This window comes from Asterias rubens, chromosome 21 (assembly GCF_902459465.1).
Source record: "Asterias rubens chromosome 21, eAstRub1.3, whole genome shotgun sequence".
NCBI lineage: Eukaryota > Metazoa > Echinodermata > Asteroidea > Forcipulatida > Asteriidae > Asterias > Asterias rubens.
In genome coordinates, this window is record NC_047082.1 from 11457283 (window position 1) to 11477705 (window position 20423).

The 20423-nt window shown below is 39.1% G+C and overlaps 1 protein-coding gene across 1 annotated transcript; it reads left to right on the top strand.

The window, feature by feature from the left end:
* Positions 1-3522: 3522 nt before the first annotated feature.
* Positions 3523-19921, top strand: LOC117304824. The gene is made up of 11 exons (XM_033789438.1): positions 3523-3579; positions 3799-3808; positions 7179-7322; positions 8530-8709; positions 9641-9919; positions 10600-10779; positions 11633-11782; positions 12435-12611; positions 13746-13799; positions 14555-14642; positions 18410-19921. The coding sequence occupies exons 1-11, from the start codon at positions 3523-3525 to the stop codon at positions 18564-18566; spliced, it is 1476 nt and encodes a 491-aa protein (XP_033645329.1). The 3' UTR covers positions 18567-19921.
* The last annotated feature ends 502 nt before the right edge of the window (positions 19922-20423 follow it).

Consider the following 20423-nt stretch of genomic DNA (forward strand, 5'->3'; position numbering starts at 1 on the left):
AACGTGAGTACAAAATTAAAGAAGAGAAAAAAATAACTCCCACAAACAGCTATACCCAAATGACAAAAACAATGCCAATAGTTGTCTGTAAAACGTTAGTCAACATATTTATCAATAATAATCATTTAATATGTTTATTTTTTTCTGTTGAAACCACCAGAAGGTTTTTCTGCCATGTGTATACCGTACTCAATAGCAAAGGAAAGCGAAATACAAAACGACAGCTAAAGTTCATTCGTTCATCTATGACCTTATTTGCCGATATACAACTGGATGCAATTATCTCCAGTGTGCTGATTCTTCAATGCCTCTGTAGCCATTTCTGTCGTTTTCAGCATCTTCGATCTAATTTTCAAGAATGTATGGAGATTATGTATTAAAGGGTGTATGTACTTTTTGTAGAACAAAAAACACAATGTCCACAGATTTACACTAAACTTACACAGTTTGAAGATAATAATAGTAGAAAGCTTCCCTAAAAAATATTACTTGCGGAGGTGCTGTAGTTTTTGAGAAATGAGTCAAACAATGTTATAAACATAATTTCCACCTCAGTGATCATGAGACGAACATTATTTTAGCATGTAAAAACGTATTTTCATGACATTGTTTTACTAATTTCTCAAAAACTACAGCACCTCAGCAACTAATATTTAAAGGGAAACTTCTACTCTCATTATCTTCGAACAATGTAAGTTTAATGTGAATGTGGACATTGTGTTTTGTGTTACAAAAAGTACCCAAATCCTTTAAAGGCACTGAGCAAGTTTTGTAGTTACTCAAAATAAGTGTTGGCATAAAAATGTTTGAGAAACGACCCCCTCTGAAGTAACGCATAGTTTTTGACTATTAAGTACTTTCTCACTAAAATATTTGAAACTGAGAAAGACTTCATACTTGAAGCCTTCCTCATGCATCTGAAAACACACAAGTTTGTGCAACAAGAGTGCTTAGCAAAAAAAATTCCGAATAGTGTATTCTGCTTATAACAGCTTTATGAAATTGGGAGACCAGGCCACAATTTCATAGAGCTGCTAAGCACGAAAATTTGCTTAGCATGAAATTTCTTCCTTGAAAAAAACAGGATTACCAAACAAATTTCTATTTCTTGCATATCGCCTATACTGGTATTCAGCCATTGTTTGCTTATCCTGAAAATCATGTGGAAATTTGTTTGGTAATCCTGTTTTTATCAAGGCAACAATTTCATGCTAAGCAAATTTTTGTGCTTAGCAGCTCTATTAAATTGGGCCCAGGTTGGTTCCTCTAATACTTTTATATATTTTTTATACTTCAATATAGTTGTGGTCTGTTGGGCAAGCTGGAGAGAAGAGCCTTTAGACAGGAACTGTGTTTCTTTTAGGCAATCCTTCGGGCTCCAGCTAGTTTCTTTTCCCCTTCTCTGTATTTTAATTGATTATTGCCGTATCTTTTAATGTTTTTACTTAAACATTGTACATTGTCGTACTTTTTATCTACCCGAGAAATAAACAAAATATCTATAAAAATATAACATGAATACATCGAAGGAGCGTCGCTATAGTTCCGTATTTCTATCTCTAATTTAACCCCTTCCCGTCGAGAGAACTCCCTAACCATATTAATTTATGCCCGCTGTGCAACGAGGTTGAATCGTAACCCACAGTCAATGGCGAGAGATAGTCTCATCCAATTCTATTTCAACGGAGTGACGGTATGTGATGAACCGGTAATGCGTGTGCGATCGCCCGTGCACTGGCACGCTGTGAACCACGCTGTTAAACTTGCTGCATTCTAAACAGGAATGTTATTTTTAGCCTTTGGTAATGACCCACGCTCGTTGCTCGTAACAAACTCGTAAGCAATTGCTGCCCCATCAGTAGGTAAGGAAACTTGTTTAACATCTCCTTGTACTTCCACATTTCATTTAAAGCCATTGGACACTTTCGGAACAGAAGAAAAAGAAAAAAGTTCACAGATTTACAAATAACCTACAGGGTTTACAGAAGGTAATGGTGAAATACTTCTCTTGAAATATTATTCCATGAAATGCTTTACTTTTTGAGAAAACATTAAAACAGTTATCAATTCTCGACATCGAGAAATACCGATTTATTTATAAACACATGTCATGACACGGCGAAACGTGCGTAAACAAGGGTGGGTTTTCCCGTTATTTTCTCCCGACTCCGATGACCGATGGAGCCTAAATTTTCACAGGTTTGTTATTTTATGCATAAATTGTGATGCACGAAGTGCGGGCCTTTGGAAAATACTGCTTACCGAAAGTGTCAAAATGGCTTTAACCTGAAATTTGCTCTAAATGAGTACACTAATAAACAAATCTTGGTTTTTTTCTTTGTGGGTTTTCAGAAACATTTTCTCGATATGATTTCTGTTCGGAGGTTAATATTTCACAGACAAAATAGTTCTAGTATGAACTTTATAACGATAAGCTTACACGCTAAAATTAAATATTGTTTTTGATTATCATACCCCCCCCCCCCCTCAAAAAAAAAAAAAAAAAAAAATATACGTCCTTTTGATACAACTTGTGAAAACAGGTGAAGCCAACTCCGTAAGAATCAGTATTACTCCAAAATCACCCTTTTTATATGTTTTTTTTTTTATTGAAAAACGGTCAAATTACAATCTCTTATTTCACCAGGATAGAACGTTGGATTGCATTTCCATCCTGTGTGTATGAAGTAGGGGTGTACACCTGTGCTCCCATGACGTCTGTGTATTATTGTCCTTTCAGCTGCTGAACTGTTCACGAACAAGAAAGTTGAAACCATTTCCATTTGTTTGTTCAGTTCGATTAATAAAATATGTATAAACGGCACAACAATTGGGGTTGGGAACATCAAACGAGGCATGTAATTTGATGCGAGCTTCCTCATCTGATTATTAAACAATATAAACTTATTTTTCTTAACAACAAAGAATACCTTTGTTTTCGTTTTTAAAATCATATGTAAATGTAGAAATACACAATAAAACAAACATCTGAAAATTTCATTTCAAAAGGTAGTCGCGTTTCTGAGGTATCGCCAAATAATCCGTATAGCAACTATATTATGTCCACGCAGAAAGAGTGATCCCTAATAAGAATCGCGATCTGAGAAACGTTACGCGATGACGCTTTTGAAACTTATATGCAGTTTGTGCAATGAAATCATTGTATCCAATGAAATCATTGGGGTCGTGAGACCAGTGCCTGACTTGCGGGTAAAGACAGGTGACCAGTCTACTAGAGCGCCTGCTTTTGGGGGTCTTCTTTCTCTATTCTTGTGTGGGAACCTTGACGACTATACGTGTAGTCAGATCACCTTTTGCTACAGGTAGAGAGATGTCAGAATATCCTTTTAGATATATGGCAGACACTATAGGAGTGCACTGTTTGGTTTGGTTGTGTACAGACACAATTTACCCAAGCCTGATGTGATGTAGTGTTGTGTCCGCCATATCTCAAAAAGGCTTATGGCATGTTTCGTGCGTGTAAATACCACTACACTGATCAGTGATGGTGGGATATACATTATGGCGTCATCTTATGAGGAATCTAATAATGACGCCATTGCCCTCCAGCCACGCAAGGTATTACAGGGAAAGGGGTGTTGGGTCTACCACTGAGATTATAAGAGATAAGAGGGTTCATCATAATTGGGTTATACACAATAGGTGAACCAACGGCCGAGATATGCTTCCCTCACCGGGAAAGAGTACATTGGAATCTTAAGTACGTGGGCCCTATGGTATATAAATACGCGCCAATCCCGTAATGACTCATTCCGTTGAATGTCAATTGACCATCAGGATACGGTTCGTAAGTGATGCAGAAATTGTTGATCAACCGTTAAGCGAATCACCTTGTTTGATACCTTGCAGTCATCTTTGCCTGGTGTACAGAATACGAATACAATCAACGGAAGACCTTTCAAACGAGCCCGACTATTTCCCTGTTGGCCTGTATTTCATAGTTTTCCATGACATACCCTAATGGCCCTTTGTGAAACAAGGCTTCTTCGAGTAGGCTCTGTCAGTTAATTATTTTGGAAACATGCGTGTCGGCCCGGGGCTCCAAACACACGCACACAGAGCATAAGCCAAGGCCTTGATTTCGAAAACACTGTATAAGCCTCGTATCTTTAAGGTGTCCTATTATTGTAATATTTTGCAAACGTGAAAAAAGGTTACTTTAAAGGTGTAGTATAGATGCATCAACCGTTTTTAGACTTGTATCTGCTAAGTTTCAACAAAATGCGTGTCGTGGCCTTGCGTTTAAAAAGAGCACCAGACTCAAGTTATGATGTTTCTGATCAGCAGAGTGTGGGTTCAAGTCCCGATCATGGCGATTGACTCGATGGAGCTCAGCTCGATCAACAATGAGACAAATTCAAACGACCGGCAATCATTTTTGTTAACAATTTTCTGAGCAGGATTTGGAACATAAGGCGGGGAAAAGCCCAAGTTGATTTGGGTAAATAACTTCTTCTAAAATGACATTTCACTACACTAGGGCCACCGTTAAATAATAACATGGCGGAAGGAAATATAATACCTTCTGTAAAAAGAGAAAATTTAGATTGAAATATCACTGACAATAGAGTGTTGATCGCGGAACACCACATGTTTTAAAGACCTGCTTGAACGAGTATGTCAAGTCGTAAACTTTGCTGAAATTCACTCAAAATTTTTTCAAAGAATAGGGAAATCGAGTCATACGACTATCAAAAGATTTCAATTGTGTAAAAAAACAATCATTTTGAATGCCCTTATCCAGGGCTTTTCTGAGAGATTTGCGAAAAGTTCTCCAAACGTCATCTCTGTAAAGCCGCTTTGTTGCAGCGTGGAGGCATAACAAAGCAAGCTCCCAGAGATGACGTCAGCAGCATTGTCCTTTGACGTGCGCTCTCAACGGCAGAAGTGTTTTTAGTTTTTCAAAACCTTTCGGTTGGGGCCTGTTTTTTTAATCGATAATTACGAAAAATTCAGAAGTGTACACATATCAAAATTACATTAAAATGGTGAACAAGTGCATTATAAACAAGTTAAAATACCATTTCCGTTGAAAACATTCTGCTCAGGTAGCTGTTTAAAGATCATCGGAGAGTGACTTTACACAATCTGTAGGCCTACATGCAGAGTGATGTATACTACACTCATAATACAGATTAGTTTGACATTAGTAATCTAAACCTGCTATCCTCGTCTCAAGCTATAAACCACACAACATCATATGGGGCGCAATTCCTTTGCTCTGCTTACCACCCGACCGTATTCTGCGCTTACGATCACCATTACCCGCTTACTATCCACGCACCGAATTGCGCTAGCAGGGCCCAATTTTATAAAGCCTGTAAGCACACAAGTTTGCTGAGCATGAAATTTCTTCCTTGATAAAAACAGGATTACCAACCAATGTTGCATATTGCTTTATACTGGTATTCAGCTGTTGTTTGCTTAACCTGAAAATCACGGGGCAATGTAAAAGAACCCAGTGTACTTATCGAAAAGAGAAGGGGTTCGCCCCGGTGTTCCTGGCTGTGGCTGCTGTATGCGCCGTAGCACCTTGTAAACCCTTATAAGGTGCTAAATAATTGGGTCTCAGAATTCATCACTGTAATAACCTATCCTCCTGAACGTTTGTATAATATACTCAGTGCCTTGAGTACCTTGTTTGATAGATACGTGCGCTATATAAGACTTCGATATTATTATTATAAACGTTCACAGACTTGCACTTTACCTGTAGTTAAACAAACTGGTATACCAATGTTTTGTGGCTGTATTGAAAGCGTATAGGATGTCATCACTGTATATCAAAACATAGCAACACATATCAGTTTAATATAATTGCAATCTGCAATTCTACTTTTAAGTCCTATGTTATCTCGAGGTTCAGCGCATCAGCGCATTCGTGAAATCCATTTGCGAAATTGATACCATCGCTTCACCATGTGTGTCTGGTGACTCGTGTAATTCCTTCAGTTGAGAAAGAACTTAAGTCTGCCCGAGCGGGTAATAATACGGATATTTTTCACTCGTTTGATTGTTCTTTAATGACTTTTGCAAACGCATGATTGATATTTCATATGGCGATGTTTTTATTTTTGAGAGAGATCGTTTGTATAATTTGTGTGATATGGTTCTACATCCAGCAATAATGTTGACTCGGTTTTTGTGCAGCTATATTTAGCCCGATTTAAAATCAATTCGATTGAAGCCCGCGAGGCTGGTATACAGGTGACAACGTGCCCCGGTGGCAGTTCATTTGGGTCGATAGCCCCAACTTAGTTAAAGGTATACCCCTCATCTTGATGTGGCCGTCCGGTGTGGCAGGAGATTCTGTACCCCAGACGGAGTACTGTGTAAAAACTACTTCTCTTTTCAAACATCCTCCTCCAGCCCATGTAAATTTCCCACACAGGGACAAAATCTCCGCCGGACAGATTTCTCCGGGACACCGGCCTGGTGATGTTTAGGCGATCTCTCACTAGAAATATGAAAACGATTCTACGGCGCAACCACTCTCTCTAAATGCATAAGAGTGAAAAGGCACTTTTTGAAGAGCCATATGAGGGACAACTCTTTTTCCAGTGGTCTTTCACTCTTTTAGATTGAAGTTTGCATCTTTTGGGGTGATTTTTAACTCTGTCCTGGAGTGAAATATCCACCACTGTTTTTAAAGAGCCATTATGAGGGACAACTCGAAATGTACAGAGTGTTTTTTTTTAATCTTTTACATAAAGAGAGCACATCACAAGTGACTCATGGTGAACTATATACAGTATAGTAAGGGTTCGAGTCCCAGCCGTGACACTTGTGTCCTTAAGCAAGGCACTTAACCGATGCTTCGTCCTTCGGATTGGACGTAAAGCCTTTAGTCTCGTGTGTTTTGTAACGCACGTAAAATAACCTAGTGCACTTATCGAAAAGAGAAGGAGTTCGCCCGGTGTTCCTGATTTGATTGGCAGCATTTTGCGCCACAGCTCCTTACAAATCACTACACGGTGCTTCAAATGAATAGATTTCGTTCTTCAAAATGTAGCTCCACATACCTTGCATGAAAAACACTGCGCGCTTTGATACGCCCCGAGGGATGTAATAAAGCGCTATATAAGAACCAAGTGTATCAATTTGTTTGTTTTGCCTAAATTCATGTTGTTGTTTTTTTGATATATATTTGTTTACAGCTGTTGAGGAAGGATCAGTGAAGTTGACGGGAGGAGCGAACGGGTTGCAAGGTTTCCTACAGGTGTATGTCGGTGGTAAATGGGGCACAGTGTGCAACGAGGAATGGGACAAAGACGATGCCGATGTGGTGTGTAAACAGCTTGGTAAGTTTGTTTGGGGTGTTTTGGGGTGTATGTTTGGAGTGTTTGTTGGGGTGATTTGGGCGTTTGTTTGGAGTGTTTGTTGGGGGTGTTTTGTTTTGTTTTTTTTTGGGGGGGGGGTTGGGGGGGTGTTTTGGTGTTTGTTGGGTTTTTGTTTAGGTTTGTGTCGTTAAGGGTTTTGGGGTGTTTTGTGTGTGTTTGTCCAAATGTTTTTGTTTTGTGTTTTTCAACAATCATTGATCTACGTTAGATTGGACCAGTCATTTTCTTGCGATTACTGGACGTAAAGTCTTCACTGAGCCTGACACTTTGGGATGTACGTTATAATAATGCAAGTTGTTGCATGAATTTGGTATTTTAATTAAAGTGATCGTCACAGAACTAGCTTGGGTTTTTGTTGATGTTGTTGTTGTAGTTGACGTGAATTTCTTCCAATGTACGTCTTTTTCCAGCACATTTTGTTTCAAGTGATAAAAAAAATAAAGCAAAATTTAGTGATCCTGTTAAATAAATGCGTGCTGCATCCTTTAATCCGATCCGCAAATCCACTTCGTTTATATGTGAGGACAAAAAATTATATGCTTATCGAGATTAATAATAAACTATACCAATAATTACGAGCACGTTATCATTGTCTGCAACACTTTTCAAACTACGGTTTGCCGAGGGCTTGTTAAGTAATGAAAACATCGTTGTTAATGATATTCGCTGGTAAATTATTCATACATTGGTTCGTTCAAGTTTTTCATTGCACCTGTTTGTCTTGTACGCTCGACTGCTTTATAACGATCAGCTCCCCGCGGTCAACATTTCCCTAGCCTGGTTCTATCCACAGGCTTCATCGAGATTATTGTGAACTCGTGTGTGAAGTTTAATTGGAAGGATTGGAAAGGCTAGAATGCACAATCAATCGTAATCGTGTTGTTGATGAGACAATTACGACACGGTTTGAATGAGATACTGTAGAAGGAATGTCGGTCAATTTTGAGATTGAAAACAATCAGAATGTACTGTTACAGTGGCTCGGTAATCATGTGGACGCACATGACCCTTGGCCTGTAGAGACACCCCATAATTGTGTATAAATCTTTTCCTTGATCATAGATTTTAATACATACTTCACATTGCTTTAACTTTTCTGTAGCCTTCAGTTCAGTTAGTTATGTCTCAGGTAAAATGTAATCATTTATTTTGTGTGTGATTGTTTCAGGTGCCAGTGGGGGCGCTATGTTCACCGAAAGCAGCCACTCATTGGGAAATATCAACAGCTCATTGCCAGTTCACATGTCCATGGCCAATTGTTCAGGGACCGAGAGGAAACTAACAGAGTGTGCCCATAGCAATGTGACACAGTGCACTCACGCCAGTGACGTCAAAATCGACTGCGTCAGTAAGTTGTTCAAGTCGAGACCCAATACAGAGCGCGCCACCAAGAGTTTGCAATGGAGAGGCCGTTTCTCACAGGAGGCAACTTCCTCAGCCAAAGGCATTATACAGTCCAATGTAGTCAAGAAAACTGTCATGATTAGTTTAATTTACTTGATGGCGTTTACCTTCAAATCAAATTAATGCCAACAATTTCATCGCCCTCAAGTGAACCTAAAGTGAAGTCCTAAATGTAGCATAGAACTTAATGTGGCCCAAAGCCTGAACCTAAATATTGGCAGAGTAAGCTGCGGGCTACTGGGTACGAGATTTGGGCAACAGTTAGGCCTCAGGCGAAGAAAAGTTGCCACACAGTCGTTTAAAAACGGTAATTGTTTGCACGCAAGGATTCAAAATGCTTGTCTCAACGCACAACTCGATGTTCGTGTGCATTGCAAGGGTTATACTTCGGCTATCATGTTTTAAAAGGAACTCTCCGAAGCAAACACTTGGCGGCGCACTGTATTGCATGTGAACCCTCCATATTTTGTAAACAATTTAAATTCTAGTTAGTCTTTATCGATTTCCATCTTATCGATTGTCGTCTATTCCTGCTGACAAAGCTTATTTTGATGGCAGCAAACAAAGCATTTTCACTCTGAAACATTGTCACTTAATTGAGGGTCAGTGCCAAACATGGATCGATTCAATCGTTCTTGATTGAAATACCTTTACATTTTTGTTCCCTTCTAACTGGTGTCCAATGGAATTCTGTGCGCCGTAGACTGAGTCCCCCTTCGAAGTAGTTGTTCATAGTTTGCCATATGGGGGACCGAGTCTCCGGGGGGGGGGGGAGACCACACATAATCTCCTGCCACACCGCGGCACTGTATTCAAATAAAACTTTCAGGTGATTATTACTGTACCCTTTTTCGATAATGATTGTTTCCTTTAAGTTCCGGGCTACAAAGCCTGTGTGACGTATGATCCACAGAATAAGCCTCTTAATGGCCGCGTCCTCACGCCAGTAGAGCACAACATCAACGAGTGTGCCAGGCTATGCCGCTCCGACGGGTACGCGTACGTTGGGATCCGACCACTGGAGTGTCACTGCGGCTCGGTGGGCGAGGACTTCGAGTCGGTTGGCGTGGAGCCGAACGAAAATTGTGGTGCCTTCTGTAGAGGAGCCGGGTCCCAGAACTGCGGGTCAGATGGCAGTTTGGCGATTCATGACGGTAAGATGTAGCTTACAAATGAATGGTTTTGTATGCAATGGTGAGAATAACTTCGTAAGTTTGAAATTAATATGACAGCTCAAACAATTTGATTTCGTAGATGATAATTTTTACATCAGGCCAAAACAACGTATATTGATTTTCTTGGCTTTCACCCTTTTACAAATAAGTATTTAGCACTGTATACCCAGTACTTTCCTGAGTTCTGTGGAAAAAAACACAGGTAAATCATTCGAGCTGTACGACCTTTGCAATGCTTGAGCCAACATTTAACTTAATGGTTTATATTTTGTGACCTATCTCTGGGTCATGCTGACACAGATTCTGGGTGATACTGACCCCGAAGTGTGTCAGGGAAAACGGGATCCAAGGATTTGTTTTTTTTAGAGTAGAAACGAAATATCTCACAATATGGATTTTAAAATTGTCTTTGTATTTTTTTTTTAATGTTTACCATTACCTTATTTTCTGAAGACGAGAAGAGTATACTGTTCAAAACGTCGAGACCAAACCGTCTCTTTTGAGAGCTACTATACCACTGCTTCCAAAGAGATTTTACTCATGGTTGTACCCGCAAGTTTAGTATTTATATTTTGTATTTATATTTGTAGTTACTCTTATTTTCCACACCATGCAAAGCTTCAAACACCATTTACCTTTATTCCCGTTCGACTCCACAGTGGCAGTGGGAAGTTGCAGCGGCAAATTCAAGAGCAAGTACGGAGCCGTTACTTCACCGGAGTTTCCAGGTAGCTATCCCCGCGATGCACGCACGTGCCAGTGGATTGTGGACGTATCCGAAAATGGCGATACCACTATTCAGTTCCCGGTGTTCGACATTGATGACGGAGACGCACTCGGTAGGTTTAAAAAACATATTATTTCAGACTTTAATAATACTAATAATAATAATGAGAACTTATAAAGCGCACAAATCCATCAAAGTGCTCATGGCGCTAAATACAAAGAATAATATTTACATGTACAATAACCAAAATTGAAACGTAAGCCTAAGCTAAGAAGAAATCCAGAACATGTTGAAGAGAAATACAATACAAATGCAATATCAAAGAAAACATCGAAGGGTAGAAATCAAACCACTTTCTCAAATACTTGGTTGAAAAGATGTGTCTTAAGGTTTTTCTTACATTGTGTTAAAGAAACAGATGATTTTACTAGTGCTGGCAATTTGTTCCAAAGGCGTGGGGCAGCATGTGAGAAAGATCGGTCTCCCCATGAATGATTGGATATGGGCTCAATAAGGAGACTAAAATTGTAAGACCGGAGTTTGCGAGGAGGATTGTATGGTTTGAGTAGATCATCAATATATGCAATATATACTTTGAAAGAATTGAATTGTCGTCGCGGCCTATTACATTAATGGGCTTTTAAAACCAACTGTTAAATGTCCCTGTTGCACAACCAAATCTGATACTTTTGAATGAGGTGGAACTGGGAGCAGGAAACATGAAAGATCTTTTGAAAACATTCTGTGGCGTTTTAAACATAAGTTCACGAAAAGGTTTTTTACAAATTTGAAATCTCATTTATCAAAAGAAGAATGCTTCATATTTTGTTGCTTATCATTGTCAAGTGCAAAGGATTATCGCAAAGCAATAATAATCAGTTCTTTAAACAAAAACTTTTCTGATCTTCAGAACATCGTTAGTCTCGTTTCAAGCCTTTGATTTTGACCTTTTCTTTCTGCACTAGAAATCACGATCGATGGCGGTGAGTCTTGGCAGAAGTACAGCATGGCGAAAAAGCCAGATCGCATGACCTTTGACCTGAAGGAAATCATCGTGCGGTTCATTATGGGAGGCACCAATGCAAATTTCAAGGGATTCATCATGACGTATCAAGGTAATTACTAAAATAGAGATTTGTCGAGAAGCTTGAGGGCAGCATGCAGACTTACCAGGTAAGCACATTGCTCCTGAGAATGTGCGCATATTCAGAGCGATGCAAGCAATGGAAGCTTACCTGTATGTCTGCTGCCACCCATCGTTCTAAAAATCATTGGAAATGTGGGCATGTTCAGAGTGATGTAACCAATGGAAGTCTATCTTTCTAAAAGTCATCGATTTCGAAAAATGTGTCACCAGTCACCACTGCCGTCTCTCGTTGAGACCGTCCTTTTGAGACGTCTTTGCCATCCAGGGTTGGACAAAATAAAACAATCAAAATAATGCTGTAAAATTAACATGACTGATAAATCAAGTACTACACCAATATTGTTATAGTACACACTATTCTTAACAAAAATGGTTCCAACGTGGTATAAACAATAACCATAGCTGTGCCAACCTATAGTTTCCATGTTTTATGATAGGCTACTCATCAAGGCTGCCCATACAAATTGGTGGTCAATGTTTGTAAAAGACCATTAACAAACTTTCGAAGGTCCTGTTTTTAAGTTCACCAACTCGGAAGTGCATGTGTTCGCACCACATACCGGGATGGTTTTGCTCCTGATCAATTCTTTGCTCCACTACAATGCTGATTTCATCAACAGACGACACAACTTGTGATATCGCCAAGTTCCCCAATGGCACCCTGGACACCCAAGAGGGCGCTGTTTACCGACCCGGTGATTTGGTGGAGGTGGTGTGCAACAAGGGCTACGAGAGTGAGTGGGTGTATTCCATGTGTAACGAAGAGGGAGCTTGGGACAAGACGCCCGAGTGTAAAGGTAAATAATAATTGAACATTGTTCGGGGATAAAACTAAAATAATCAAACAAAAATTATCACATCAAAATATGAGTCTTGACATTAATATGCTTTGAAATTGGCACAATGTTTTACATCTACCCTTACTCGGAAGAAACGGTAAATAAATAGTAAACTAGCGGGTACAACCATGTGTTAATCTCTTTTGTTTGAGTGTTGGCTCCGAAAACTCTACTCTGTTCGTCTTCATGAGAAGCAGAGTAGACGACACTGGCTCTTCTCAGAGTCAACACAACAGAGGTTTACACATGGCTGTACCCGCAAGTTCACCATTTTCATTCATTCATTTTACCACACACAAAGAAAAATTACATAATTTCCAATATATTATAATAATTAAAGAAAACATAAGTACACTAGGTTTTTTTTGTGAGGATGGAGGTCTCCAAGAAGCATCAGCTTGTCGAGTACAGAACCCACTCATACAGTAGCAAAACAAAGAACAGCATGAAAACACTATATTACAACTAAATTTCAACTTAGATATTGGCATAGCTAAAGTATACTCGAGGTTTGAATAAATTTAGTCTGCTTATAAATGTTTGCTGATTAATTGGGTTTTAGTTTCCGCATGAATGTGAATAAACTCTATTTAAATTATATTTATTTACAGTGTCTTCCTATTTATCCACATCATGCAAAGCTTCAAACAATATATAGCTACTCCATAGAAATAGATCCCGGAGAACGCTGAGTGTCTGATTGTGCGTGCGGTTTCGTTGTGAGACCATCTTTATGGACGCACAAACGACATTGTGTTACGCGTGTATGGCAAAATATTTTAAGTGCGCTGACATCTTGCCATTTTGTCTCACGCGATGATAACTTTGCCATACGCGCGTATCGCGCGGTATCGATACGCCGCATCCACAGACGACACACAGAGCTAGGGTAGCCGAGCTCATCGTTCTCCGGAGTCTATTTCTATGATCTACCCTTACTTGTTTAAGTTAATATCTCTTTTATACTCTCATAAAGACTTCTCTTTAAGAGATGGACTTTAACAGTATCTCACATTTTTTTAACCCGGTCCGTTCTAGCTAATATTTACAGCGAATTAATTAAAAAGTCAAATGTTTTGTCTCTCTTTGCAGAATCCCCACCACCAGGTCGTTCCCTTATATTTACATCTACTTACCTGTTCATGAGTAAGTGTTCTATAATTAATTATTTGAATTAAAACACATTATTTGAAGGGGTGATTTGATTCCCTTTGTAACCATCGTTAAAAGTTTCATGCCAAATACATTGCTTGTGACTGGTATTTAGCTGTGGTTTACTAAGCATAACAATTGAGTGGAGTCTTGGCCGGTAATCTGATTTTACTAAGCAAGGATTGTTTTGCTTTAACAAAATTTTGTGCTTAAGCAGCTCTATGAAATTGGGCGTTGTTTCCTCCCAATGTTTTATACTATAAACAGCTCCCCGTTGCTCATTACCAAGTTAGTTTACATGCTAACAATGATTTTCAGTAATTACCAATAGTGTCCAGAGTGCATTTAAAGACCCTGGACACTATTGGTTATTGTCAAAGACCAGTCTTCTCTCTTGGTGTATCTCAACATGTGAAAATTTGGGCTCAATTGGTCGTCGAAGTTGCGAGATAATAATGAAAGAAAAAACACCTTGTCACACGAAGTTGTGTGCTTTCAGATGCTTGATTTCGAGACCTCAAATTCTAAATCTGAGGTCTCGAAATCAAATTTGTGGAAATTACTTCTTTCTCAAAAAATACGTCACTTCAAAAGGAGCCGTTTATCACAAAGTTTTATACTATCAACCTCTCCCCATTATGATAATAATTTCTTTGAGTAATTACCAATAGTGTCCACTGCCTTTAAAGTCAAATGCAAGAATTGTTGAGTTTAAAAGTATGATTTTCTTGTTACTTTGCCGTCTTTAGTGTTAGCCGTCATGGGTTCGCTAGGAATTATCTTCTTCATGATCATATGTGGAGTCATCTGCGTAGGCCGGAAAAAGAAAAAGGAAGGGTAAGAAAAAATTGTGTGTGTAAATTTATTGTCTTCTTTTCTTTCTTGTGGCGTTTTACGATCACCCCCACTTTGTTGAAATCATTAAAACAATACTTTGTGAAATAAAGTGGACATCAAATTTCTTTAGGGTTAGATCATTGACTGATTAAAAAAAAACTCATCTTATTTTTCCCCCTGTTATTCCGGGTGAGTCAAAAAGAAGTTGACGAGGTTTATGATTTAAAAACAGCAACAGCAACTGACACTCAAAACCCCAGCGAAGCTAGCACATACTAAACAATCATTCTTTCCTGCTTATCTGAAGAAAAAAAAATCACTTTGAAGGGACGTTTTGCCTGTTTTATTGAAAGCACTTATGTTTGTAGCTGTCCACGGAATGTTAATGCTTGACTGAAACTAAAAATCTGTGAGTAGGTAGCAAAGGGTATACAAAGTATTACATTTGTTTTATCAAGTACTCCGTGGACAGCTTGCAAAATTAGTAAATACCCGCTTTAGGAATAATCAATTTCTTCCATTTTTTCAATTAGCAGGAGAGAGTGCTTGTTAAATATATTTTTCACTTAATTGTTGAGTGTGATTTGTTTGTTTTGAAAAACATCACCAATCCCGGTCAACTTCTTTTTGACTCACCCTGTATGATGATAGTCTGAATGCAACTACGTGATCAATAGAGGGCCTATTACTGTGTGATTAACGTGTGTTTGTCCTATCCATTTTGTCGCAAACGGTTTCCCTTCGCTTCCAGTGGCGTACAGAGAATGTGGTGCAGGGAAAACGTAGTCGGACAGGGGGTAAATCAAATTCTCTAAAATTTGTTGTTGTTTTTTTATCACATAAAATATTTTTTGTTTTTTGTTTTTGACAACACCACAATAAGTTTTCCGGATGTGCGGGCACCAAAGCTGTATGCCACCGTCCTTACTCACCCAAACTGTACGCCCCTGTGGATTGCAATGTATATACGGCCATTTTTGTTTTCTTCACACACACACTATACACTGAACTATCTAAACGGTTGCAAAGGACCATGTAACCCTTAATTACCAAAGATGTGACCTGGTACAATCCAGGTCTTTTCCTGGCAGGCGATATACCACACTGGAACTTTCACATTTTGTTTCAAAATTTGTACATCAAGCCAAGAGTTTACAAATAAAAGCTGTACAGGTTTTTAGATGGGTCTTCTTTCGTCGCATCAAAAGTTGCAACGATCAAGTCTCAGTCTCAACGTGTTCCTTATTTGGGGACTTTTGAGACGCTAGCTGGTGGCAGCAGACTTTCCAGGTAAACTAATTGCTCGCGGTAATGTGCGCATGCTTAGAACTACGTAAACAATGGAAGTTTACCCTCTAAGTCTGCTGCCACCTATCGTTCCAAAGTCTCACATTGGGCTTTGTACAAATCGTGCCTGCTGCAGGAAGTCCTTTTTGTAACCATTGTGATGTACAGGTTACATGGTCTATTTATGACGCAATTGCAAACATGGCTGCCACCTCACGCTGTGTAGACCGAATCCGATTTGATGGCTTCGGCTGTGGCTACTGGCTTATTGCAAAGGTATCTTAGTCAACGTTGCGTATGTAGCCATAGCCAGAAGCCTCTTCAGTCGGAAACGGACTTAATCTTTCTTTTGTTTTCCTTTTCGCAGTTTCATGCTGTCGTTTATAAAGCAAGAGAGTTATCATAAAATGAATGTGTTCGAAGTTTTCTTGATGTGTTCTTTTGCCTTTTGCAATCAATCGTGTACAGGGAAAACACCGGGCCTGAGTATGTGTGAAGTGCAGACGATGTTTAACGGTAAACCACATAGATTCACAATTAATTTGTGGGTTCGTTGATATTGTTCATATCAGGCTAACCCCAGCATAAATACCCCCCTCTGTTGTCGTTTTTTAGAAATGCTTATTTAATTATAACAGATGTCCGCACAACGGTCCGAAGCGAGGAGATGTTGCACTGTGAATGCATCTATAACTGGTGGTGGGCTACGCTTTTTCTTTTTTCTTTTTCCCAAGTTAGATGCAATACTATGAAGTAGATTTTACATTAACTGGCTGATTGATTTGTAGACTATAAACACCCTTTTCAGAAGAAAACACCAAACCAAACGATACTTTAATTTGTTTAGTTCACCTATCTTGTTGATGCTCAGTGCTGGTCATAGTAATAATCACACCTTTTTTCAGTCAACGTCGCCTAGTAAACTTATCGAAACATAAGCCCCGCCTCTCCACACGACTGCATGATAATAATTTGAATGTTCTGAATAGGACATGTTATGGTTTTGTCTTTTACACATGAAGTCAATCTCCGAGTTTGATCCCTTCATTTTGTCTGGACTACTGACAGATTCTACACAAGGAACATCTCAATCAATAATTTCCAAGTCTTTTTTTTTGCTACTTCGGATATTTCTAGGACCGGTTTCTGGGTTCAGACTGGAGGATTTTGCCCTGTCACGACATTGCATGAAGAATCATTATTTTACACTGCATGCTTGATCATCCACATGCTGTTAATCAACGCTATAATTTGTCTTACTTTTTTTCATTCTTTACCAATGTAATGTTTGAATTAACTTCAAGTTCATCAGTAGCGGCAAGCCTTGTTCCCTTAAACCCAACAAAAGTACGCTGTTTAATCGTGGTACTGTGACACTCTCTACGACGACGAAGGGGCAGTGGTCGCAGGAATACTGCAACCATGCATGAAGATAATGTTTTTACTTTGTTTTTATGCATTCACACAGACTAATGAGTTATCAATGACACAATGAATGAAAACAACTGTTTGCTACAACAACACAGTAGATTTACAGCTGGATGCGCATGATTTGAAATGTTTTCAAAGTGCAGAAACTGACCGGATGAGAAGTGCTATAGAGTCGCTTGCTTTTTACTCCGTATTGACGTAACACAAGAAGCCTTTAGCCAACACCAACAAATTGCTTATTGCTGTCGACAACTGTATCTAAAATCGCTTCTTTAGCAGCCCCCAAACTAACACTAAACATGCTACTGCTTTTTCTTTAGTGAAATGAGTCAATGATTGTGAACGTTGAGGCGGTAGGTGGCAGCAAACAAGTTTCCCAATGTTTACATAGGCCCTTTTCGAAAACACGGCATAGGCTTTGGATTCGGCTCAGGCTAGCTAGGCCTCGCGTTTGTTTTACAATCATTGCGCGTGCTTTGCTTACAAGCTCAGGGCTTCTGATCAGACGAGAGGACGGAGCGTGCAGCCGAATACAAAGCCGAAGCCGTGGTTTCGAAAAGAGCCATAGACCTTTTCGCAAATACACGGTGCACGTGTGCGCGCGTTTCTCTAAGAGCCAAAGTGCATGCTTGTCTAGCTAATGGTTAATTTGAACCCTAGCTAGACCAGCATGCACCTCATTCAATAGTTAACGCTTGCGCAATGGGTTATTGCGATAAGGTCTATGTCCAGGGATCGACTTTCACAAAGCACTGAGGTTCAACTTTTGATGAGTTGTCAATATCACCATAGTGATTTTTTATGTGAAATCACACTTTGCTTAGTTGGTACAAACTCAAGAGCAATCTTATGACTCGGTGAAAATGGCTTCGCATGTCTTCTGCCACCTAGCGACCTCGAATGCCCTTTTAACAGTATTTTAAAATTGGATACAAGTTGAAATGAAAACGATTTTCACATGACTCTCACTCCAAATATATAGAAGCACCATTAAGGTACCTTGATGTTTGGTAATTTGATTTGATTGACTTATGGATTGTATTTTGCAGGTATACGGGTATCTCTAGGCAGGAGTCGGCCGAGCCTACTAAAGCAGCGAATGAGTACCATGTTGAAATGCACGGTGGATCAGACATTGACATGCAGAACGCTAGGGGAGAAGAAGGCCAAGGTATCCCTCTAGCGTCCGAAGCAATGGACGAGTAAACCGTCATCATACAGAAAGGTCAAGGTCTGCTGGGAATCGTCTTTCTTATATCCACCGCAAGAGGGGGCTATATACAACATCGATGTCGACGCCATCTTGTTTGCTTTGTCTCGACTTTCATCGCCAAGGGGTGTCGATATCCAAGTCAAAATATTTTTGTTAAAAAAGGATGTAATATTCCATTTGTTTTCATTCATATTTTGCTTGGTCGACTTACATTTCCACACAGAGTTTTAAATAATTGACCCATTGGCGACCCAAGAAGCGCCCTCTTGCGACGGTATTTAAACCAGTGCTGCAGCGCCTTCGTGTGAGTTCCAAAGAACAACGTACAACAAGAAAATGTGTGGCCTCGATGTTACTGATTGTTTTTAAACTGAAATGCAGATGCTAAATAAGATTTCATACACTGTGTTTTGATCACTTATTCATCAACAGAAGGGTTATGCACAAAAAGTAAAACTTCTGTGATTTTAATAAAATATTAGCATTTTTAAAAATGTATAGCAGTTAACGATTTTAGAGCTTTTGTGGATTGATAGCAGATAGTAGCATCGCTGACGTCATTAAAGTTACTACGGCATTTTCAAAATGTTTACGCATTTTTTTTCTTGCAACATCTTGGTCAATACTACGAACTACTGCGTACGTACAAGCAAGTAAAACATGGTGTGAATTCTCAAAGCTTTGTGCGTAAAATGGCCTGGCTTAACAGTTAAAAGACAATGACAGAAAGGCTGTCATCGTCATCTCAAAATAGAAAGTTTCACTGGTATTTTTCTAAAAAAAACATACAATCAATAGTTTAGATTTTACATATCTTTGGCTACTTTCAATGCCCACTTATCATTGTAAACTTTGCCATGTCTTTGCCTCCTTTCGAGCTTATTAGAAACATGTTAGGGTAGAAAGTGACATTTGCCACCAGAACTTCCCCCCCCCAAAAAAAAAAGAAATATGTATTTGACGCGCTTTGAGACAAAATTTTAACCTTACAAAATTTATGTTAATATTGTAAAATAAGTACTTTTTAAACAAATTATTTAGACAAAAATGTGTTTATATTACGTAAAATTATGATTCAATTTTCTGTATAATGTAAACTTAGCTAACTAGATCTTTTTAATGCTTTTCATTAATTAAATTCTTGCTCAAAACTTTAAATACAATAATTTATATTTTACCTCAATATTTTTTGTATTCTCTCCCAAAACACAGAAAATCGGTTCATATCTTTGACGAAAAAGGCCTTTTGAAAATCAGTAGAGGTAGTTAAACATTAAGCAAAGTTATGTTATGGTGCTCCTTTTTGTACAAAAATATCTAAAATCTAAAAAAAAAATAGGAAAAAAAAGAAACACAGTGCCCCGTGTCTGTAAGTGAATTCAGTTGGAGTACATTTTGTAGGTTTATAGATGGGAAATTGCTTTCATATGTTGTAAACAATGGGAGACTTTGGAACGCTAGGTGGCAGCAGACTTACAAGGTAAATTTACATGGCTTACGTAGTTCTGAGCGTGCGCACACTACTGAGAACAATGTATTTTACCGGGTAAGTCTGCTGCCACCAAGCGTCCCAAAAGTTCCCCATTACAAAAACTCCTGGGTCAGATTTGACCCGGATCCAGATCCCGTGGGGCTGACCCGTACCTGGGTCAATATGAGGTATCTGTGTCTAAATGACCCATAAATGGGTGGGTCAAAGTGACATAGAATCCAACGTAAACATCTCATTGTTCAAAACAATTTCCCGGTCACCTGGACCCGGAAATGAGTCAGTCCCGAGTGGAACCCGGAATCTGAGTAAATTCTTACCCCTGAGTTTGGTTGACGATTGGACAATCTTCTGTTTTTGT

Coding starts and splice junctions, on each gene's coding strand:
- LOC117304824 (XM_033789438.1), top strand. CDS start 3,523: ATGGCGTCATCTTATGAGGAATCTAATAATGACGCCATTGCCCTCCAG. Junction 8,710..9,640: donor CGTCAAAATCGACTGCGTCA/GTAAGTTGTTCA, acceptor GTTTCCTTTAAG/TTCCGGGCTACAAAGCCTGT. Junction 12,612..13,745: donor CAAGACGCCCGAGTGTAAAG/GTAAATAATAAT, acceptor CTCTCTTTGCAG/AATCCCCACCACCAGGTCGT.